This window comes from Erythrolamprus reginae, chromosome 4, assembly GCF_031021105.1.
Source record: "Erythrolamprus reginae isolate rEryReg1 chromosome 4, rEryReg1.hap1, whole genome shotgun sequence".
NCBI lineage: Eukaryota > Metazoa > Chordata > Lepidosauria > Squamata > Dipsadidae > Erythrolamprus > Erythrolamprus reginae.
The window spans coordinates 9,504,382-9,527,301 of NC_091953.1; the positions used below are offsets into that span (position 1 = coordinate 9,504,382).

General features: G+C 40.9%; 1 protein-coding gene across 2 annotated transcripts in view; it reads left to right on the forward strand.

Moving 5' to 3' along the window:
• Positions 1 to 4,989: 4,989 nt before the first annotated feature.
• TYR (tyrosinase) overlaps positions 4,990 to 22,920 on the forward strand; it is a 59,849-nt gene continuing 41,918 nt past the window's right edge. Inside the window, exons 1-2 of one of the 2 annotated variants that reach the window (XM_070751642.1) lie at positions 4,990 to 5,016; positions 5,964 to 6,731. In XM_070751642.1, the coding sequence (XP_070607743.1) occupies positions 4,990 to 5,016; positions 5,964 to 6,731 (795 nt within the window). Of the gene's footprint in view, positions 5,017 to 5,909; positions 6,732 to 22,920 lie in introns of those variants that run through there. The other variant, XM_070751641.1, reaches the window with a different exon arrangement.

Consider the following 22,920-nt stretch of genomic DNA (forward strand, 5'->3'; position numbering starts at 1 on the left):
TGGAAAGCTTTGTGGAATTTTGAAAGGGAGGCTTTTAATGGCCCTTGCCCGCTGGGTCAGGAAAGAGGTGAGCTATCTGTCAGTGTGCCCTAAATAATCAACATTTTCCACAAGGGCAGCAGGGCTAATGTTCTCCAAGACAGAGCTGAAACATTGATGGATGTGACTGCAGATGTAGTTTAATCAGGAAGGGGCCTTGGATGCCTTCACCCTCCGTCCACGTGTTCAAAGCAAAGAGGATTTGGCAGGAAACTGAAAGGCAGAGAGGATTATCCAGATAAATTAGAGGTGTATATCAGAGCAAACGGAAGCCTGACTTCTGAGACAAAGCTGAATAATTGAGAATGGATTCCCCAAGGTGCTATAGTGGATCGGAATCTATTTCTCAGCAAATGCAGACGCCTTTGAAAAATCTGTTCCAGACTGTTTCCTCTGCCATTTGGCTTTGTTTCCTTCTGAACTGGGGATCAAAATGAATCAGATTATCCTCAGAGTGGATTAGGGCATTTCTGGAATTTTGGAACTCAACTTTGAAGGAGATTGGCTGGTTCACTCTGTAAGGTAAGTCTCGTAGATCTATCCATCCATCTTAGGAGACTGGAGGCTAAAACATATGAAGAACGGTTGCAGGAACTGGGCACGGCTAGCTTAATGAAAAGAAGGACCAGGGGAGACATGAGAGCAGTCTTCCATTATCTCAGGGGTTGCCACAAAGAAGAAGGAGTCAACCTGTTCTCCGAAGCACCTGAGGTTAGAACAAGAAGCAGTGGGTGGAAACTAAACAAGGAGAGTAGAAACCTAGAAATAAGGAGAAATTTCCTGGCAGTCAGAACGGTTGATCAGTGGAACAGCTTGCCTCCAGAAGTTGTGAATGCCCCAACACTGGAAGTTTTTCAACAGATGTTGGATAACCATCTGTCTGAAGTAGTGTAGGGTTTCCTGCCTAAGCAGGGAGTTGGACTAGAAGACCTCCAAGGTCCCTTCCAACTCTGTTGTGTTGCTTTTGTTGTTGTTACTCTCAGTTTACATAAAAGAAAAAATATGTTCATCAACAATCATGAGGTACAACACTTAATGATTGTCATAGGGGTCAAATAAGCAATGAGGAATCAATAGTCATAAAAATCTTAATGATACAAGCAACAAGTTACAGTCATACAGTTGGAGGAAAGGAATGATGAGAAAAAAAACTAGTAGTAATAGTAGTGCAGACTTAGTAAATAGTTTGAGAGTGTTGAGGTAATTATTTATTATTATTATTATTATTATTATTATTATTATTATTATTATTTACCTATGGTTTATGTGTTTATTGTTTTTTATTCTAAGGGTTTTAAATACTGTTTTTAATATTGGATTTGTACTTTGTATATTTCATGTTGTGAGCCGCCCCAAGTCTTCGGAGAGGGGCGGCATACAAATCTAATTAATAATACTAATAATACTAATAATACTAATAATACTAATAATACTAATAATACTAATAATACTAATACTAATACTAATAATAATAATAATAATAATAATAATAATAATAATAATAATAATAATAATAAAAGTCAGCTGGTGGGATCCAGAGGAAGAGCCTTCTCTTTGGCGGCCCCGACCCTCTGGAACCAGCTCCCCCCAGAGATTAAGACTGCCCCCACCCTCCTTGCCTTTCGTAAACTTCTTAAAATCCACCTCTGCCGTCAGGCATGGGGAAATTGAGACATCTCCCCTGGCCTATATATTTTATGCATGGTATGTTTGTGTGTATGTTTTATTTTTAAATAAGGGGTTTTTAGTTTTTTAATTATTAGATTTGTTACTGCATATTGTTTTTTTACTATTGCTGTGAGCCGCCCCGAGTCTACGGAGAGGGGCGGCATACAAATCTAATTCATAATAATAATAATAATAATAATAATAATAATAATAATAATAATAATACTGGCCCGTTGGGCAGGTTTTACTCCATCCACAAACTCCAGAGGCTTTCCTGAAGCCTGGGGAGGGCAAAAACAGCCTCCCTCTGCCCTCCAGAATGAGGTTGTATGCACATGTGTGGGGAGCATTGCATTATGGGTATGGGTATGCGCATACCTTCTATCGCGCGCACCTGTGCCCTTTTGGCACCAAAGCAGATGCCTGTCAGAAGTTTGAATTAACCTTTAAAATTGGAGAAGGGGGGAAATCCATTCAAGCTGAGGCAGCAGAGGCCTTGTGATCATCTGTGTTTCCTGAAGCCAAGAGAGATGAAAGATTCTCATGCTTCTTAGCAAGATCATATGATGGACTCCTGATCCCTGCCAAGAGGCGTTTTCCCAGGAATGTGCTGTCTGTCTGTCTGAAAGGATGCTCCAGGACTTTCCTGTTACATTGGGGCTCTGAAACCTTTTGCCTGGGGTTTGAGTTTATTAACGGGTGGAGGAACTATAATTGTGTATGGGGAGGGGGGGAGAGGGAAGGAGGGAGAGAAAGAGTGTGTGTAAGAAGAGAGAGAGAGAAAGAGTGAAATAGTATGTAAGAGAGAGAGAATGAGAAAGAATGAAAGAATGAAAGAATGAAAGAATGAAAGAATGAAAGAATGAAAGAATGAAAGAATGAAAGAATGAAAGAATGAAAGAATGAAAGAATGAAAGAATGAAAGAATGAAAGAATGAAAGAATGAAAGAATGAAAGAATGAAAGAATGAAAGAATGAAAGAATGAAAGAATAAAAGAATGAAAGAATGAAAGAATGAAAGAATGAATGAAAGAAAGAAAGAAGGAAAGAAAGAAACAAATTAGGAGGGAGAAATATTGTGTGTAAGTGTGAGAGAGAGAGATAAGGAGAGAAATAGAATATGAGAGAGAGAGAGAGACAGCATGTGTGTGTATTAGAGGGAGAGGGAAAGAGAAATAGTGTGTAAGAGAGAAGGGGAAAGGAGAATTGTGTGTGTGTGTGTATGTGTGAGAGAGAAATAGAGAAATATTTATTTATTTATTTATTTAATTTGACTTGTATGCCACCCAATCCCGAAGGACTCAGGATAGTGTGTAAGACAGATAGAGAGAGAAACAGTGTGTGTATGAGAGAGAGAAAGAAAGAAAGAAAGAGGGAGGCAGGGAGGGGAAAATAGTGTGTAAGAGAGAGGGGAAAAAAGAAAGTGTGCAGGAGAGATAAAGAGAAATAGTTTTGTGTGTGTGTGAGAGAGAGAGAGATTGAGAGAGAGAGAGAGAAACACAGAGAGAAACTGTGTATATGAGAGGAGAGAAAGAATGTGTAAGAGAGAAAGAAAGAAAGTAAGTAAGAGAGAAATAGTGTGTGTATCATAGATAGATAGAGAGGGAGGGAGGAGAAATAGTGTGTGTGTGTGAATGAGAGAGAGAAAGAAAGAAAAAAAGTGTGCAGGAGAAAGAAAGAGAAATAGTTTTGTGTGTGTGAGTGAGTGAGAGAGAGAGAGAAACACAGAGAGAAACTGTGTATATGAGAGGAGAGAAAGAATGTGTAAGAGAGAGAGAAAGAAAGAAAGAAAGAAAGAGAGAAATAGTGTATGTATCATAGATAGAGGGAGAGAGAGGGAGGGAGCAGAAATTGTGTGTGTTTGTGTGAATGAGAGAGAGAGAGAACACAGATTTTGCGTGACCTTTGCATGTTCTGTTTTACACGGAGGGTTGCAAATTTAGAAATAAGCAGCGCAATTAGCAATATGGTTCATCTGCTTCAATAGGGATCAGGCCAAGGAGTACACTGAAATCTTTTTCTATTTCAGACGCAAATAAAGAGAGCTTTTCTATTTGCAGTTGCTCCTTCTCTAAGCATATGACGAACAAAGGCAGCACACAATCGGCGGTGTTTAGAGGGTCAGGAGGAGATGCCCTCTCTCCATGGACAATCAGTCCTTTTCTTCTCTCCTTCCTCAGAGCTCTTTAATTTTAAACTGGATTAGCTGTTTGGTGAGAGCAATATAGGCAGTCCTCGATTTACAACTGCAAGGGAGACAAAAATTCTGTCGCTAGGTGAGGCAGTTGGTAGCGGTGGTGTGGGCAATCCGCCCCTGGTTGGCACAGCCAGCTCAATGTCACTCAATGTAAATGTCACTCAATGTCACTCATTGAGGCTCCATTTTCAGCCATGACAGCCTCCTGAAGCCCTTGGCCAGCAAACGGGCTCCATTTTCAGCCATGACGGCCTTCTGAAGCCCTCGGCCAGCAAACAGGCTCCATTTTCAGCCATGATGGCCTTCTGAAGCCCTCGGCCAGTAAACAGGCTCCATTTTCAGCCATGATGGCCTTCTGAAGCCCTCGGCCAGTAAGCGGGCCCCATTTTCAGCCATGATGGCCTTCTGAAGCCCTCGGCCAGTAAACACGCTCCATTTTCAGCCATGATGGCCTTCTGAAGCCCTCAGCCAGCAAACGAGCTCCATTTTCAGCCATGATGGCCTTCTGAAGCCCTCGGCCAGCAAATGAGCTCCATTTTCAGCCATGATGGCCTTCTGAAGTCCTCGGCCAGCAAACGAGCTCCATTTTCAGCCATGATGGCCTTCTGAAGCCCTCAGCCAGTAAACAGGCCTCATTTTCAGCCATGATGGCCTTCTAAAGCCCTCGGCCAGCAAACGGGTTCCATTTTCAGCCATGACAGCCTCCTGCAGTGAAAACAGAGCCTGGGTAGACTGCACATGGCCTCCCTGAGCTCCATTTTCACTGTCTGAGGGTACAGGAGGCCGTCACGTCAAAACACAGCTTGGGAGGACTGCACAGACGCATCGGTCCTTCGCTGTTTCCAGGGCAGCCTCACAAGGCCAGATCTAAGCACCCCAGAACCTGGATCCAACCCACAAGCCTTGACTTTGACATCCGTACCTTAGAGTCCGACATGACTGACAGGGAAACCTTTATCTTTTGCTCAAGTCTTGACTACACTTGCAAAGATGAATATTTCCACCAGGGGCGGATTACTCCTACCCCCGCTACCTGTGTGCTGTCTCCGCAGCTTTGGGTGTCTTGCGTGCATGCGCATCCCAGCATGTTTTTGTTTCTGTTCATGTGCAGGAAGTAAAGTCTCGCAAGAGGACACACATAAGATTTCAGTGATTTTTTTGCTTCTGCACATGTGCGTAAGCAAAAAAAAAAAATCGCCGAAATCTCTCTCGCATGCACTGGAAGCAACCTCTCACAAGGGAACGCGCACAAGATTTATGTGATTTTTTATTGCTTCTGCACATACTTATTTATTTATTATTTTATTTGACTTCTATGCCGCCCAATCCCGAAGGACTCAGGGCGGCTTACAACAATATAAAAATACAAATACAGTAAAAAAGAAATCAAATATGGAAAAATTCTAAAACTATAACCCCAGTTAAAAAATACCCATAACTCAATCAATCCAGGCAACACACATACATAGAATTCAATATAATTTGGCCGTGACAGATGTCAGTTCATGGCCCCCAGGCCTGCCGGCAAAGCCAGATCTTTGTAGCCCTTTGGACGGCCGGTAGGGTGGGAGTGAACTTTTGCTACTGGTGCACCGTGCTTTACCATTCCGTTAGAAATCTACTACTGCCACTATCACTCAATTGTTCCTCCTCCTCCTCATCCATCTGCCCAGTATGTCCAGGGATCCTAGTAGCTCAGTGTGAGAAAGCACCACAATCCCGCCTGTTACAAGTCATGTGCTAGGCAGGAGACAAGGTTCAAAAACAAATTAAGCCTCTGTATAACTGGAGTAGGAAAGTGGGTGAATGTTTCTTGGATGAAGCCCAGAGAGCATGTGATAATCAGATTACCGATGTGTGCGTGCATGGGTCAAGAAATGAATGAGGTCCCAGGAAGAAATATGCGAGAAGAATTTCTCAACCAGTGAGACGGATAAAATCTTGCTTGTCCAGAGTGAGCTGAATGACCAGCCAGGACGTTAAATTTTTGTGCGTCTGAAAGGCGATGCCTCTTTTTCCTATCAGCATAATTTTGGGGATCCTCCTGCCTATTGGGTCCGGTCAGTTTCCCCGGGCATGCGCTAATTCAGACAACCTGCTGAAGAAGGAGTGTTGCCCAGCATGGCCTGGAGATAGTTCTCCCTGCGGAGAGCTTTCGGGCAGGGGTTCTTGTACAGCAAGTCTTATTTCAGTTGCTCCTCTCGGTCCTCAGTTCCCTTTCTCTGGAGTGGATGACCGAGAGGACTGGCCAGTGGTGTTTTACAATAAGACTTGCAGGTGCTCGGGCAACTTTATGGGCTACAACTGCGGCGACTGCAAATTCAGCTTCGTAGGACCCAACTGCACGGACAGAAAGCTGCAAGTCAGGAAAAGCATCTTCCAGATCAACAGCCGAGAAAACAGCCAGTTCCTTGCCTATCTCAATTTGGCGAAATATACCACCAGCCGGGATTACGTCATTGCCACTGGGACCTACGCTCAAATGAACAATGGCACCACTCCAATGTTCCGAGACACCAATGTCTATGACCTTTTCGTCTGGATGCATTATTACGCGTCCCGAGACGCGCTTCTTGGAGGCACCAACGTCTGGAGGGATATCGACTTTGCGCACGAAGCTCCAGGTTTCCTTCCTTGGCATCGGTTGTTTTTGCTCCTGTGGGAACGTGAGATCCAGAAGATGACTGGGAACGAAGATTTCACCATACCTTACTGGGATTGGAGGGATGCCGAAGGCTGTGACATCTGTACAGATGAGTACATGGGTGGCAGACATCCCAGTCAACCAAACCTATTGAACCCAGGATCCTTTTTCTCTTCATGGCAAGTACGTACAGGGAGGAGTTGGGGAGGAGGGAGAGGAATTTAGCTTTCCCCTACCAAAATATATCTATCTATCTATCTATCTATCTATCTATCTATCTATCTATCTATCTATCTATCTATCTATCTATCTATCTATCTAATCTATCTATCTATCTATCATCTATCTATCTATCTATCTATCTATCTATCTATCTATCTTTCTTTCTTTCTTTCTTTCTTTCTTTCTATCTATCTATCTATCCACCCATCTATCTATCCCTCTATCCCTCTATCCCTCTATCCCTCTATCCCTCTATCCATCTATCCCTCTATCCATCTATCCATCTATCCCTCTATCCCTCTATCCCTCTATCCCTCTATCCCTCTATCCCTCTATCCATCTATCCATCTATCCCTCTATCCCTCTATCCCTCTATCCCTCTATCCCTCTATCCCTCTATCCCTCTATCCCTCTATCCCTCTATCCATCTATCCATCTATCCATCTATCCCTCTATCCATCTATCCATCTATCCCTCTATCCCTCTATCCATCTATCCATCTATCATCTATTTATTCACCCATGTATCATCTATCTATCTATCTATCTATCTATCTATCTATCTATCTATCCATCTATCATCTATCTATCTATCCATCCATCTATCATCTATCTATCCATCCATCTTATCTACCTAACTATCTACCTACCCATCCATCCATCCATCCATCCATCCATCCATCTACCTACCTACCTACCTAGTTATGTATATGTCTATCCATCCATCTACCCATTATCCATCTATCAGCCATCCATCCATCCTCTCGCGTATATCATCTCTCTCTCTCTCTCTTCTATCTAAATTTACTATTATCCTTCTCATCTTTCCTATTACCTATTTCTTTACCTATTCTATGAGTATAAATTTGTTGTTTGTATCTTATGGTTTATCTTGCTGGCTTTTATTTAGCATCTATGACTGTGCTGGGTGTTGCATCTTATGAATTGTGATGATTGTATTTTATGATCACGATCCATCCGTTGTTGCTTATATGTACACTGAGAGCTTCAGCATCGGAAACCTATGGGCTGCAGTGTCCTTTGGTCAAGTGATGACCTTTTGTGACCTTCTGACAAGGGTAGTTAATGGGGAAGCCGGACTCATTGAACAACTATGTGACTAATTTTATAACTGCAATGATTTGCTTAACAAGTGTGGCAAGAAATGGAGCAAAAGCTCACTTAACAACTGTCTCACTCGGCAAGAAAAATTTGGGGCTCACTTGTGATTGTAAGTTGAGGACTACCTGAAATGTATCGGGATTTCTTGCACTCAGAACAGAGCAGAGAACCGTAGTTTTACCCTTTTTGAGGCTAGAAAATTATGAAGATCTTGGCTTATCTTGAATATCGCTATGATCATATCATGTGAAGTGAAGATGACTTATGCTGGTCCTGTGATATGTATATTCTCACTGGCAATAGCTCCCTGAAGACTCAAGTTCAGAAATATTGATGAGTCTTGCTGTTTGAAATGCTTTTAAGCTGACATCCCTGGGGGTATTCTGTCTTCCAGCCATAGTGCTTACAATGACTTACAACACATTGGAAATGCGGAGCACTATTTCGGTTTTTTTAAAAAAAGGGCGATCGGCATGCAAGCGCTATACATCAACAGCCAAAACACTGGAAGATTAACCCTGCAGTAAAGTCAATCTGGGCAGTCAGCTTATCTTAAACATCTAGATCCGTGATGGTGAACCTATGGCATGGGTGCCACAGGTGGCATGTGGAGCCATATCTGAAGGCCCTCGGTATCTCAATGGTTAGAGTGCAGTACAGTGGTACCTCTACCTAAGAACGCCTCTACTTACGAACTTTTCTAGATAAGAACCAGGTGTTCAAGGGTTTTTTGCCTCTTCTCAAGAACCATTTTCCACTTACAAACCCGAGCCTCCAAAACTGTAACCGGAAAAGGCAGGGATAATAATAATAATAATAATAATAATAATAATAATAATAATAATTATTATTATTATTATTATTATTATTATTATTATTATTATTATTATTATTTATTAGATTTGTATGCCGCCCCTCTCGGAAGACTCAGGGCGGCTCCCAGCAATAATAAAAACAATGTTACAGTGGAACAAATCTGATATTAGAAACATAGAAACATACAAACATACAAACATAGAAGTCTGACGGCAGAAAAAGACCTCCTGGTCCATCTAGTCTGCCCTTATACTATTTTCTGTATTTTATCTTAGGATGGATATATGTTTATCCCAGGCATGTTTAAATTCAGTTACTGTGGATTTATCTACCACATCTGCTGGAAGTTTGTTCCAAGGATCTACTACTCTTTCAGTAAAATAATATTTTCTCATGTTGCTTTTGATCTTTCCCCCAACTAACTTCAGATTGTGTCCCCTTGTTCTTGTGTTCACTTTCCTATTAAAAACACTTCCCTCCTGGACCTTATTTAACCCTTTAATATATTTAAATGTTTCGACCATGTCCCCCCTTTTCCTTCTGTCCTCCAGACTATACAGATTGAGTTCATGAAATCTTTCCTGATACGTTTTATGCTTAAGACCTTCCACCATTCTTGTAGCCCGTCTTTGGACCCGTTCAATTTTGTCAATATCTTTTTGTAGGTGAGGTCTCCAGAACTGAACACTGTATTCCAAATGGGGTCTCACCAGCGCTCTATATAGCGGGATCACAATCTCCCTCTTCCTGCTTGTTATACCTCTAGCTATGCAGCCAAGCATCCTACTTGCTTTTCTATTAAAATAGAAAAACATATAAAACCCCATCATTTAAAACCAAAGAACACATACATATCAAACATAAAATATAAAAGCCTGGGGAAGGTGTCTCAGTTCCCCCATGCCTGGCGATATAGGTGGGTCTTGAGTAATTTACGAAAGACAAGGAGGGTGGGGGCAGTTCTAATCTCCATGGGGAGATGATTCCAGAGGGCTGGGGCCGCCACAGAGAAGGCTCTTCCCCTGGGGCCCGCCAAATGACATTGTTTAGTCGACGGGACCCGGAGAAGGCCAACTCTGTGGGACCTTATCGGTTGCTGGGATTTGTGCGGTAGCAGGCAGTTCCTGAGAAGCCTCCAAGAAGCCTCTGTGGGGCCTCTTTAGGAATCTCCTGAGAGGAAACAGGGCCAGAAAAGGTGGGGAGATGCCTCAGTGGGGCCTCTCTAGGAATCTCCTGGGAGGAAACAGGGCCTCCGCCCTGCCTGTGGTTTCTCCAATCACATGCATTATTTGCTTTTACATCGATTCCTATGGGAAAAATTGCTTCGTCTAACAAACTTTTCTACTTAAGAACCTGGTCACGGAATGCATTAAGTTCGTAAGTAGAGGTACCACTGTACTGCAAACTACTTCAGCTGATTACCAGCTGCCAGCAATTTGGCAGATCAAATCTCAGTAGGCTCAAGGTTGACTTAGCCTTCCATCCTTCCAAGGTCGGATTGTTGGGGGCAATATGCTTAGAGAGGGCTGTAAAGCTCACAACAACAATAAAACAATGTATAACAAATCTAATAATTTAAAATCACTAAAACCCCCTTATTAAAAAGCAAAAAACATACACACGAACATACCATGCATAAACTGTATAGGCCCAAGGGTGGTGTCTCAATTCCCCCAAGCCTGACCGCAGAGGTGGGTTTTAAGGAGCTTACGAAAGGCAAAGCAGGTGGGGGCAATTCTAACCTCCAGGGGGAGCTGGTTCCAGAGGGTCAGGGCCACCACAGAGAAGGCTGTTCCCCTGGGTCCCATCAAACGACATTGTTTAGTCGACAGGACCCGGAGAAGGCCAATTCTGTGGGACCTAACTGGTCGCTGGGATTCGTGCGGCAGAAGGCGGTTCCGGAGATATTCTGCTCCGATGCCATGAAGGGCTTTATAGGTCATAACCAACACTTTGAATTGTGACCGGAAACTGATCGGCAACCAATGCAGACTGCGGAGTGTTGGTGTGACATGGGCATACCTAGGGAAGCCTCGGCAACCAATACAATCCTTTCTTGGTACCTCCATCTTCTCCTGTCAGTGCTGGTCATATTATGCTCCAAAAAAATAGTGTTGGAACACTCTCTCGCCTCACGATAACTCAAAATTCAGGCGGGCCTTTTTGAATCTCATCAGGGCAAGCTGGATTTTTTTTAAAAAAATTCCACATTGCTTCTAGCACTTAAAAAGAAAAAGAGAAAAAGAAAGAAATGGCAGACAGCTCATTGTGGTGTCAAAGCAACCCCACTTTTATGTCCAGAGACAAGAAAATATTGGAAAAAAATAAATAATTGGTTCTGTCAAATAACAAATACAAAAATGGAATATACACCAGAGTTTTTTCTACTGGGTATTATGAGAGGGACTTATCCTAAAAATGTAAAATATTTAAGCTTGCATATAATAATAGCGGCAAGGATTGTATTTGCACAGAACTGGAAAAACCCGCAAATACCTGAAGACAACGAGATCATTAAGACAGTGTTTCCCAACCTTGACAACTTGATGCTATCTGGACTTCAACTCCCAGAATTCCCCAGCCAGCTTTTGCTGGCTGGGGAATTCTGGGAGTTGAAGTCCAAATATCTTCAAGTTGCCAAGGTTGGGAAACACTGCATTAAGAAACTATACGACTGCGCAGAGATGGACAGATTGACAATGGAACTCAATAATCGAAAAGAATCGGACTACTATGAAATATGGACAAAATGGTACCAATGGACAAAAAAAAGAAACTCAAACTAAACATTGAAACAAAACATCAAGAAATCTAAAAGCAATCAAAAGATAATGTTGATAGGAATGTATATATGATGTAGATTCATCTATAAATAATATTAAGTAGGAGGCCAGCGTGGAAGAACAGAAGTTTATTACATAGTCGGAAGACAGAACAACAACCAAGGTAACTGACAGGTTTTTATACCCGGGATAACAATTAAACAGCCAATAGCATTACAGGGTTACTCCCGCCAAATCTTGGCTATTCTCCTTCGAGATAGAAGCAACCAATGAGGTGACAGCAACTAATTACCAGGCAGATACACTACACTTACGATCATGTATCATTTTTTTTAAAAAATGGAAAAATTTAATAAATATATATATATATTTTTAAAAAGTAACCCCACTTTCTCTGCGCTGTGTGCTGGAAACCCCAAAAAGAAGATTTTTTTTTAAAAAAAAAGGAGAAAGGAGGGGTTTTTTTAGGGGCATCACATAGGCAATTGAATAAAAAGTATTTGTTTTTAAAAGCAAGGTCAGGGGCAAAATGTAGGGAATCCATGGGGTAACCCCGGTCAAAATTAAACTCCATGAGAAAGCTTGAGGGAACCCCTCAAGAGTCGGGGAGAGAGGAGAGGAAGGGAAATCTCTGAAGTTTTCTATTTTTTAACTCAGATAATCCTTTCTTCTGAAGAAAAAGGAGGCCATACTTTATTCTCGGGAGGCTGTTGCCATGGAAACTGCAATAACTGTGAACGCTTGGTGAAATACCGACTTCGCTTCCCCCAACCCAGATAAACCTTTAAAGTCTTCCTCAGCCAACTGTTGTTAGTCCTTCGCTAAACGAATTTGCCAGCCATATTTTCCCACAACTTCGCAGGTTTAAGTGGTACCTGCTCTTGACATCAAAGCTGTAAAAATAAAAGCCATTTACTCACTCCCCTCACCAACCCCTCCATTTCCCCTCAAGGTAAATGTTGATTGTAACCCACTCCAGTGACAGGTGAGTTTTCCTGTTAGGACTGAGGGGGGGAAGGGTTTCAGAGTGCGAAAGGTTTATATAAAAATACAGAAAGCTCAAAACTATCACCCTGGACTGCCCCAAACTCTGAAATTTGCAGGCAAAATAAGGAATTCCGGATATATTTTTTTTCTGGGGGAAACGGAGGGGGGGGGAGAGTACTCAATAAAATGTGGGCAAAGAGAACACACACACACACACACACATAGAAACACACATAAATACTGTGTATATATATTTAGATAGAGAGAGAGAGAGAGAGAGAGAGAGATGGATATGGATGGATGGATAGATGGATGGGTGATAGGTAGGTAGGTAGGTAGGTAGATGGATGGATGGATGGATGATAGGTAGACAGACAGATAGATAGATGATAGGTAGGTATGTAGGTAGGTAGATAGACAGACAGATAGATAGATGATAGGTAGGTAGGTAGGTAGATAATAGATAGATGCATGATAGGTAGGTAGGTAGGTAGGTAGGTAGGTAGGTAGGTAGGTAGGTATGTAGGTGGATGGATGGATGGATGGATGGATAGATAGATAGATAGGTATGTAGGTAGGTAGTTATGTAGATAGGTATGTAGGTAGATAGATAGATTAGATGGATGGATGGATGGATGAATGGATCGAAAGATAGATAGATAGATAGATAGATAGATAGATAGATAGATAGATAGATAGATAGATAGATAGATATGGATAAATAAATAAATAAATAAATGACAAAGCTCACTTAGCAAATGTCTCACTTAGTGTCAGGAATTTTGGCCTCAATTCTGCCCATCCCTAAAATTAAAAACAAGTTCCTAAACATTCCAAGCTCTCTCTCTCCCTCTCCCTCTCCCTCCTCCCCCTCTCTCTTTCTCTTTTTTTTCTTGGCATATCTGTCACTGCCATTTGATTTATGATTATTAATCAGTGTTTTTTTTTAAAAAAAAACGATCTCCGGGACTTATTTATTTGTCTGCCATCCATCTTGCGGTTCATGGGATCATAACATTGCTGAGTTGGAAGACACCGCCAAAAAAAGCCTGCAACTATCTACCATGTGCAATAAGAAACCATCCTCCAGAGGTAGCTGTTCCACTTTTTCTTAAAAATTATTTCAGAGGGGAAAACCCCAGATTACCCTATTTTGAGCATAACTGTACAGAATTTACAGTTGGGAGATTTTCTCCCCCTTGCGTTTAATAGCTGCAACCTTTCTGTCAGGATTCCAAGTAATACACCTATAGCAAATAGAACTCTGAGGCAAGCAACTTCCTCAAAGAACAGGTTGATTGGGCATATCATATTGGCACAGACTGGGGAAAACGGACTCTAAGGTTCCTGCCATTTTCATCTAATTAAAAGTTAAGTTTTCCCCCTTTCCCAAACAGCCACATCTGTTGGTTCAATGAAGGTGCTGCCAGTTGCTTAAAAACTTCACTCTTTTCAGCCACCGGTGGGAATGTCCTTGATTTATTTATTTATTGTTAGAGTTGAAAGGGACCTTACAGGTCATCAAGTTCAACCCCCTGCCTGAGCAGGAAATCCTACATCACCCCAGCCAAATGGCAGTCCAATCTCCTTTGAAAGTGTCCAAAGTTGGGGAGTCCACAACCTCCGCTGGCAGGCCGTTCCACTGGTCGATCACTCTCACTGTCAGGAAATTCTTTCTTATCTCCAGGTTGAATCTTTCCTTGGTCAGTTTCCAACCGTTGTTCCTCGTCCGGCCCTCAGGTGCCCTGGAAAACAGTGAGTCCCCTCTTCTCTCCGTGGCAACCCCTTAAGTACCTGTATACAGCTATCATGTCCCGCCTAGCCCTTCTTTTTACTAGATTATCCATGCCAAGTTCCAGCAACCTTTCCTCGTATGACCTGGTCTCTAGTCCCTTTATCATTTTAGTTGCTCTTTTCTGCACCCTCTCTAGAGTCTCTATATCTTTTTTGAAGTGTGGTGACCAGAACTGGATGCAATACTCCAGGTGCGGTCTGACCAGGGCCTTATAGAGTGGTATTATTACCTCTCTGGTCTTGGAGTGTATCCCCCTGTTCATGCAGCTTAGGATTGTGTTGGCTATTTTAGCCGCTGCTGCACATTGCTGGCCCATGTTTAGCTGGTTATCCACTAAGACTCCAAGATCCCTTTCACAGTCACTCATGGTGAGTGTGGTTTCGCCTAATTTGTATGCATGTTTTGGGGTTTTTTTTGCCTAGGTGTAGGATTTTACTCTTCTCTACATTGAACTTCATTTTGTTCGTTTCAGCCCACTGTACATGTCTGTCTAGATCTTTTTGAATTCTGTGTCTATCCTTTGGGGTGTTGGCCACTCCTGCCAACTTGGTGTCATCTGCGAATTTAATTAATTCCCCCTCTATTCCCTCGTCTAGGTCGTTGATAAATATGTTCTCTGAAGAAACTATTTTATTTTGTCTACAAAATCCCAGCAATTTCTATTCCGCACCCTCCCTATCCCTCAGCACCATTGTTTCAACACTGAAGCCAGCTTCAGAGTTCACACTATCCTCGTTATTTCTGGTCCTGAGGCAATAGAAATAGTTGCTGATGACCTTTTGTTTAGCTTCACTTTTTCAACCTGAACATGCCTATCACATCTCCTCATGGTCTTCTTTCTTCAGATTGGATGTTCCAACTTACTTCAGCTTCATCCTTAATGAGACTTCAAGTCTTGAATCAATTTAAGCTGCCTTGTGCTAACCCTGGCATTATCCTTCTAGAAATATTTTGCCCTGAAGTGTCATTTGGTATGGTGTCACCAGGATTGAGAGAAATAATTACTTCACTTTTCTTTAATATGTGCAAAATTAGAAGGGTGCTAAATACACTGCTAAAAAAAATAAGGGGAACACTCAAAGAACACATCCTAGATCTCAATGAATGAAATATTCTCATTGAATTCATTGTTCTGTACAAAGTTGAATGTGCACAACAGCATGTATAATTTATGGTCAATCAGTGTTGTTTCCTAAGTGGACAGTTTGATTTCACTGGTTTGATTTACTTGGAGTTGTATTGTGTTAATTAAGTGTTCCCTCTATTTATTTATTTTTGAGCAGTATATTAAAAGCAAATATGCATTCTGAGTAACCTGTCTTTGTGTAGTTAAAATGACATCATCTATGGACAAGAGAGCGATACCAATAGGTTCAAGAGAATTGGGTTGATTAATTGTGATGTATTAAACTATAGTGGGGACTATAGGGGGAACTGAGATATTCTTTCCCCCTAGGCCTTTACAATTTATGCATGGTATGTTTGTTTGTTTGTATGGATGTTTGGTTTTACAATAAGGGTTTTTTAGTTGTTTTTAGTATTGGATTTACATGATGTTTTTATTACTGTTGTTAGCCGACCCGAGTCTACGGAGATGAGTGGCATACAAACAAACAAACAAACAAACAAACAAACAAACAAACAAACAAATAATAGTTAATATCAATTAATAAATCAAAATTAATTTTGCTGGAATGCTTCATATACACAAATTGGTGAGATTTAAACATTGTAGTGTTTAATCCTGGCTTGCAAGAGATAAGCATGAGCATGTTTAACTAAACCTTGATTTTGATCATCTGGCTAAAATGTGTCCAGATTGACAACACTGCCCTTAACATTAGCAGGGGATTCTTCAAATGACATTGATATGATTAAGGCTGGCATCTTTTCTGCATCGCTAAACAAGCACTTTAAAAATTGTAAAAACCTGAACTGATGAAACCATACAGTAGAATTCAAATTGTATGGATCCCAATAAAGGATCATATATTTATTTACGCAGCTTGGGCATCCTCCCCGATCCACAGCTAACTTTGGACCATCATCTTTCGGCTGTGGTGAGGGGGGCGTTTGCCTAGGTTCTCCTGGTGCACCAGTTGTGGCCCTATTTGGACAGGGAGTTGCTCATGCCCTTATCCCTTCAATGTTCGACTACTGCAATGCTCTCTACATGGAGCTACCTCTGAAGAGTGTTCGGAAACGTCAAATTGTGCAAAATGCAGCCGTGTGAGCAGTCGTGGGCCTCTCTAGGCATGCCCATATTTCTCGAACACTCCACAAACTGCATTGGTTGCTGATTGGTTTCCGGACACAATTCAGAGTGTTGGTCATGATCTATAAAGCCCTACATGGCATTGGGCCAGATTACTTGCGGGACTGCCTTCTGCCGTATGAGTCCCATAGTTGGCCTCCTCCAGGTCCTGTCAGCCAGACAATGTTGCTTGGTGGGGTCTAGGGGAAGAGCCTTCTCCGTGGGGGGCCCTGCCCTCTGGAATCAGCTTGGAGAAGGGCGGCATACAAATCTAATAAATAAGTAAATAAATAAATGAATGAATGAATGAATGAATGAATGAATGAATGAATAAATAAATAAATAAATAAATAAGTAAATAGGTAAGTAAGTAAGTAAATGAATGAATGAATGAGTAAGTAAGTAAGTAAGTGAATGAATGAATGAATGAATGAATGAATAAGTAAGTAAGTAAGTAAGTAAGTAAGTAAGTAAGTAAGTAAGTAAATAGGTAAGTAAGTAAGTAAGTGAAAGAATGAATGAATGAATGAATGAATGAATAAGTAAGTAAGTAAGTAAGTAAATAGGTAAGTAAGTAAGTGAATGAATGAATGAATGAATGAATGAATAAGTAAGTAAGTAAGTAAATAGGTAAGTGAGTGAGTGAGTGAGTGAGTGAATGAATGAATAAATAAGTAAGTAAGTAAATAGGTAGGTAAGTAAGTAAGTAAGTAAAGTAAGTAAGTAAGTAAATAGGTAAGTAAGTAAGTAAGTAAATAGGTAAGTAAGTAAGTAACTGAATGAATGAATGAATAAGTAAGTAAGTAAGTAAATAGGCAAGTAAGTAAGTGAGTGAGTGAGTGAGTGAGTGAATGAATGAATGAATGAATGAATGAATAAATAAGTAAGTAAGTAAGTAAATAGGTAGGTAGGTAAGTAAGTAAGTAAAGTAAGTAAATAGGTAAGTAAGTAAGTAAGTGAATGAATGAATGAATAAGTAAGTAAGTAAGTAAGTAAATAGGTAAGTAAGTAAGTAAAGTAAGTACGTAAGTAAATAGGTAAGTAAGTAAATAAGTAAAGTAAGTAAGTAAGTAAACAGGTAAGTAAGTGAGTGAGTGAGTGAATGAATGAATAAATAAATAAGTAAGTAAGTAAATAGGTAAGTAAGTAAGTAAGTAAGTAAGTAAGTAAGTAAGTAAGTAAGTAAGTAAGTAAGTAAATAAATAAATAAATAAATAAATAAATAATATTTGTAGCTCAGGGTTGAAATGAGGGGTGCTTAAGTGATCTCTGAGCTCTGAGCTTATTTTCCTGCAGCAGTTTCATTACCCAACTAAGTAACACCATCAGTGATACTCTGCAAAATTTAGAGAGCACTAGGGACCCCCCACATCTATGGGACAATCTAGTGGCAATGAGGCCATATGATAAACCTTCAATGACTCTCTAAAACAGGGGTCCTCAAACTACAACCCGCAGACTGCACACAGCCCGCAGAAGCCATTGATCCAGCTCATACAGGACCATGAAGCTGCCCCGCCCACATCATCCCGTCCACCCTTTGGCCCTCACCCTTCACCTTTGCGAGTCCTGCAGGCTGAAACTGGAAGGTAAGGCCAAGGTTTTATGGCCTGCAGACTACTACTGGAGGGGAAGGGGAGGACAAAAACAGGGCACGTAGTCAGGGCGTGCCACCTGACAATATTCTATTACTATAACTTAGAGCAGTGGTTCTCAACCTTTCTAATGCCGTGACCCCTTAATACAGTTCCCCATGTTGTGGTGACCCCCAACCATAAGTTTAGCACCAGTTCTCCCAACAGAGCTTTAAGCTGATTGGCAGGAAGGTCAGAGGGACACCCCCACTGTAAACGTCTGATTGGTCGGATTGTAAAAATATGTGCCAAGGCATCAGAGTCGAAGCTTTAGTTCCTAACACCATGGGAAATTTGTCTTTTCCCATGGTCTTAGGTGACCCCTGTGAAACGGTCATTCGACCCCCAAAAGGGTCCTGACGCCCAGGTTGAGAACCACTGTTGTTGAGTTATTTATGCACAAACCCACAAGCGTACACCTCCATGCCCCTGGAAAGTAGCAATTCATCTTGACAATTGGCTTGGCTGCATAGCTAGAGGTATAACAAGCAGAAAGAGGGAGATTATGATCCCGCTGTATAGAGCGCTGGTGAGACCACATTTGGAATACTGTGTTCAGTTATGGAGACCTCACCTACAAAAAGATATTGACAAAATTGAACGGGTCCAAAGACGGGCTACAAGAATGGTGGAAGGTCTTAAGCATAAAACATATCAGGAAAGACTTAATGAACTCAATCTGTATAGTCTGGAGGACAGAAGGAAACGAGGGGACATGATCGAAACATTTAAATATGTTAAAGGGTTAAATAAGGTCCAGGAGGGAAGTGTTTTTAATAGGAAAGTGAACACAAGAACAAGGGGACACAATCTGAAGTTAGTTGGGGGAAAGATCAAAAGCAACATGAGAAAATATTATTTGACTGAAAGAGTAGTACTGTAGATCCTTGGAACAAACTTCCAGCAGACGTGGTAGATAAATCCACAGGAACTGAATTTAAACATGCCTGGGATAAACATATATCCATCCTAAAATAAAATACAGAAAATAGTATAAGGGCAGACTAGATGGACCATGAGGTCTTTTTCTGCCGTCAGTCTTCTATGTTTCTAATTTGTCTTGACCGAGTGGGTCTTATTTTATTAATATATAAAGTTTCAAAGGCATAAAAATAAAGTGGGGTGAAAAAAAGCAGGGATTTGGGGAAAGTTGGCTTCCTTAACTTGGTGAGATTATTTCATTTGAAACTGCACCGCTTTCTTTTCTAAACTCATTAATGAACTTCATTTCCACGAAGCCAACTTCATTTTCATGGAAGTGGCTGTGCCGAAATAAATCTACCCGAAAATCATTATTCAACGCAATCTCCCGAAAATTCACCATTCAAGAGCAGCAGCTTTATCTAATTAGGATGAATCGAAACTCTTGAACATTAAACGATGATTGACTTTTAGAACTGTAGCTCGCCGTATCAACCTGTAGCCTGAACAATCGGCGGTGTGTGGGGGATACGTTTGACAATCTGTACTTTTCGAAATCTTTATTTATAAGTATGAAAACACATTAATAGAAAGGTTAGGAACGAAGGAGAGGTGGGTGTTCCTTTGGAATGTCAAAATGTGCCAGGAAGAACTACTGTTGTCATAACAACATGAAGCAAAAGGCCAGGTTTTGACTTACTTCTTTGCAAGAATTCTGACAGTGATGGCAGAATTATTCTTTATTGACACAGCGCACAAAAGGACAGGCGAGAATGAGAAAGCAAATAAGCACAGATATTGAAACTCTCTGGCAATAAACATCAGCTACCAAAATTTAAGTACAGTGATATCTCTACTTAAGAATAGTGATGGGCGAACCGAACCCGCACAATTCGGGTCCATACCGAATTTTGTGTTGTTCGGTATGCCGAACACGAACCTGAATTTTTTTTAAAACTTCGGGCAAAGTTCGAGGTTGCGTTCGGTGTTGGGAGCAGGTTGCTAAGGACGCCAAGGTGATCACTTCCTGCATTCCATGGAATCCAGGAAGTGATCACCTTGGCGTCCTTAGCAACCTGCCGGTATACGTGACATCAAAGCTCCACCCCCGGAATCTCATGGTGGGATTCCCCATTCGGGTTCGGGTTCGGGTTCAGTTCAGGTTCGGCCAAATTTTACGTAAAGTTCATCCGAACTTGCCGAACCCGAACACAGTTGGGTTCGCCCATCACTACTTAAGAACTTAATTCATTCCGTGACCAGGTTCTTAAGTATAAAAGTTTGTAAGTCGAAGCAATTTTTCCCATGGGAATCAATGTAAAAGTAAATAATGCATTTTCTTTCCATTAGGAAAGAAATAAAAGCTCGGAATTTGGGTGGGAGGAGGAGGAGGAAGAGGAGGAAGACAGTCGCTGCCTAGAGCGAAGGGAGTGTTTCTTTTCTCTGGGCTCTCGTAGAGGTTTATTCCCTCTCCAAGTGCCCAGAGAAAGGAAAACGCTCTGGTCGCTCTAGACTGCCAATGCCACCAAAAGGCTTCTCGGGCAGCCCAGAAAAGCCCGAGATGGCCGGGATTAAAGTGGGAATGGCAGGAAACTGACCAGGCCTTCGTGCTGCTCTCAAATTTCCTGGAAAATTTTTCCGGGCTCGGGTTCTTAAGTAGAAAATGGTTCTTAAGAACAACCGGTTCTTGTCTAGAAAAATTCTTAAGTAGAGGTGTTCTTAAGTAGAGGTACCGCTGAATTTTAATAATCTGAAATAGCCTGGAAAAATATTGAGTAGTGAGAATGCAGAGCAAGGCAGAGCGGCATGGCTAAAACCAGACATCTAGTGCACCAATAGAAGCATGTGTCTATGGAGAGTCTCAGTCATCCAGATCATGGTTGTCCTCAAAGGTGCTTTTTCAAAAGGCAACTGGGCTTTATTTTTTCTTTGAAGATGTTTCGCTTCTCATCCAAGAAGCTTCTTCAGTCGGAGCCGAAGAAGCAGTCTTTAGACTATCTACAATTGACCTCTCCCCCTTCTAAGAGGTCTGTAAGGGGCGTGCATAAGCGCACCACTGTGCCTACTGTCCCTGTCATATTGTCTTATTTTGTTACTTTTTATCATTACTTACCTAATGTTTTATTTGTACAAATTACCACTCTATAATTGTTTGACTAAATAAATAAATAAATAGACAGACAGATAGACAGACAGACAGACAGACAGACAGACAGACAAACAAACAAACAAACAAACTGCAGAAGCTTCTTGGATGAGAAGCAAAACGTCTTCAAGGAAAAACAAAATCTGGTTGCCTTTTGATAGAGCACATTACGGTGGTGGGTTGCTGCCCATCCAGATCGATTCTTCTTTCTTTCTTTCTTTCTTTCTTTCTTTCTTTCTTTCTTTCTTTCTTTCTTTCTTTCTTTTGTTCTTTCTTTCTCTGTCTTTCTTTTCTTCCTTCATCTATCTATCTATCTATCTATCTATCTATCTATCTATCTATCTATCTATCTATCTATCTATCTATCTATCTAGACTTCTTTGCCACCCAATCCCACTGGGATTACGCAGATTTGATCCCTCAGCTAGGCATTATATAAATAGTCCTAGCATCAATTTGCAGGAGTTGAGAAAATTTATTATTTTATTGTTGTATGCTGCATTGAAACCTACGGGGTCAATTAAATCAATTAAATCAAATTAAATTAGATATCACTTTAGGTGCTTTTTCAAAAGGCAACTCTTGCTTTTTCCTTGAAGACATTTTGCTTTTTCATCCAAGAAGCTTCTTCAGTTCTTCTTCAGAACTAAAGAAACTTTTGGATAAGAAGCAAAATGTCTTCAAGGAAAATCCAAGAAAATTCAGTTGCCTTTTGTGGAAAACAAAGCGCCTTTAGGACAAGCCATGACCTGGATAACTGAGACATATCCGTTTATTGATTTAAAATCTTATAAGACAATGCAATTAAAGTTTCAGCTGTAGCTTTTAATCCAGTGGAAGAAACACAGCAGGATACCACTGCAAAAATTGGGCAGTAATGCTAAACAAGAACCTTTGTTGAATGAGGAAGAAAAGAATGCAAAAACCTGTGCTGCTTGGTATTAAACAACCAAGAAACTTTATGTTAGCAGGCAATGCACACTCAATGCAAATAGGAAGAATAATAAGAGATGCTATCTTCCTAGATTCACCAGATTGTGACTGTAAAGAGATGAAAGCTGCTTGGGGGGAAATAGGCTTTGAGAAATCCAGTCAAAATATCAACGTGGAGAGACATCACCATGACAGCGAAGATATGGGCAGTCAAGGTTATGATTTTTCCCAATTGTAACAGAGGTCTCTAAAAGCCAGATCGTAAGAAAGGCTGAATGAACTGGAACTGAAGCCTTTGACTGGTAGCTGAAAAAACAAAATGAATGGCTGAGAAAATTTTAAGATGCAGGAAGAATCGGAAAGAGTCAGAAATAAGAGTCCTCAGAGAGGGGCGCCATATAAATCTAATAAAAAATAATGATAATTATTAATGAACTCAGTCTGTATAGTCTGGAGGACAGAAAGGAAAGGGGGTACATGATCAAAACATTTAAATATGTTAAAGGGTTAAATAAGGTTCAGGAGGGAAGTGTTTTTAATAGGAAAGTGAACACAAGAACAAGGGGGCACAATCTGAGGTTAGTTGGGAGAAAGATTAGAAGTAACGTGAGAAAATATTATTTTACTGAAAGTATAGTAGATGCTTGGAACAAACTTGCAGCAGACGTGGTTGGTAAATCCACAGTAACTGAATTTAAACCTGCCTGGGATAAACATATATCCATCCTAAGATAAAATACAGGAAATAGTATAAGGGTAG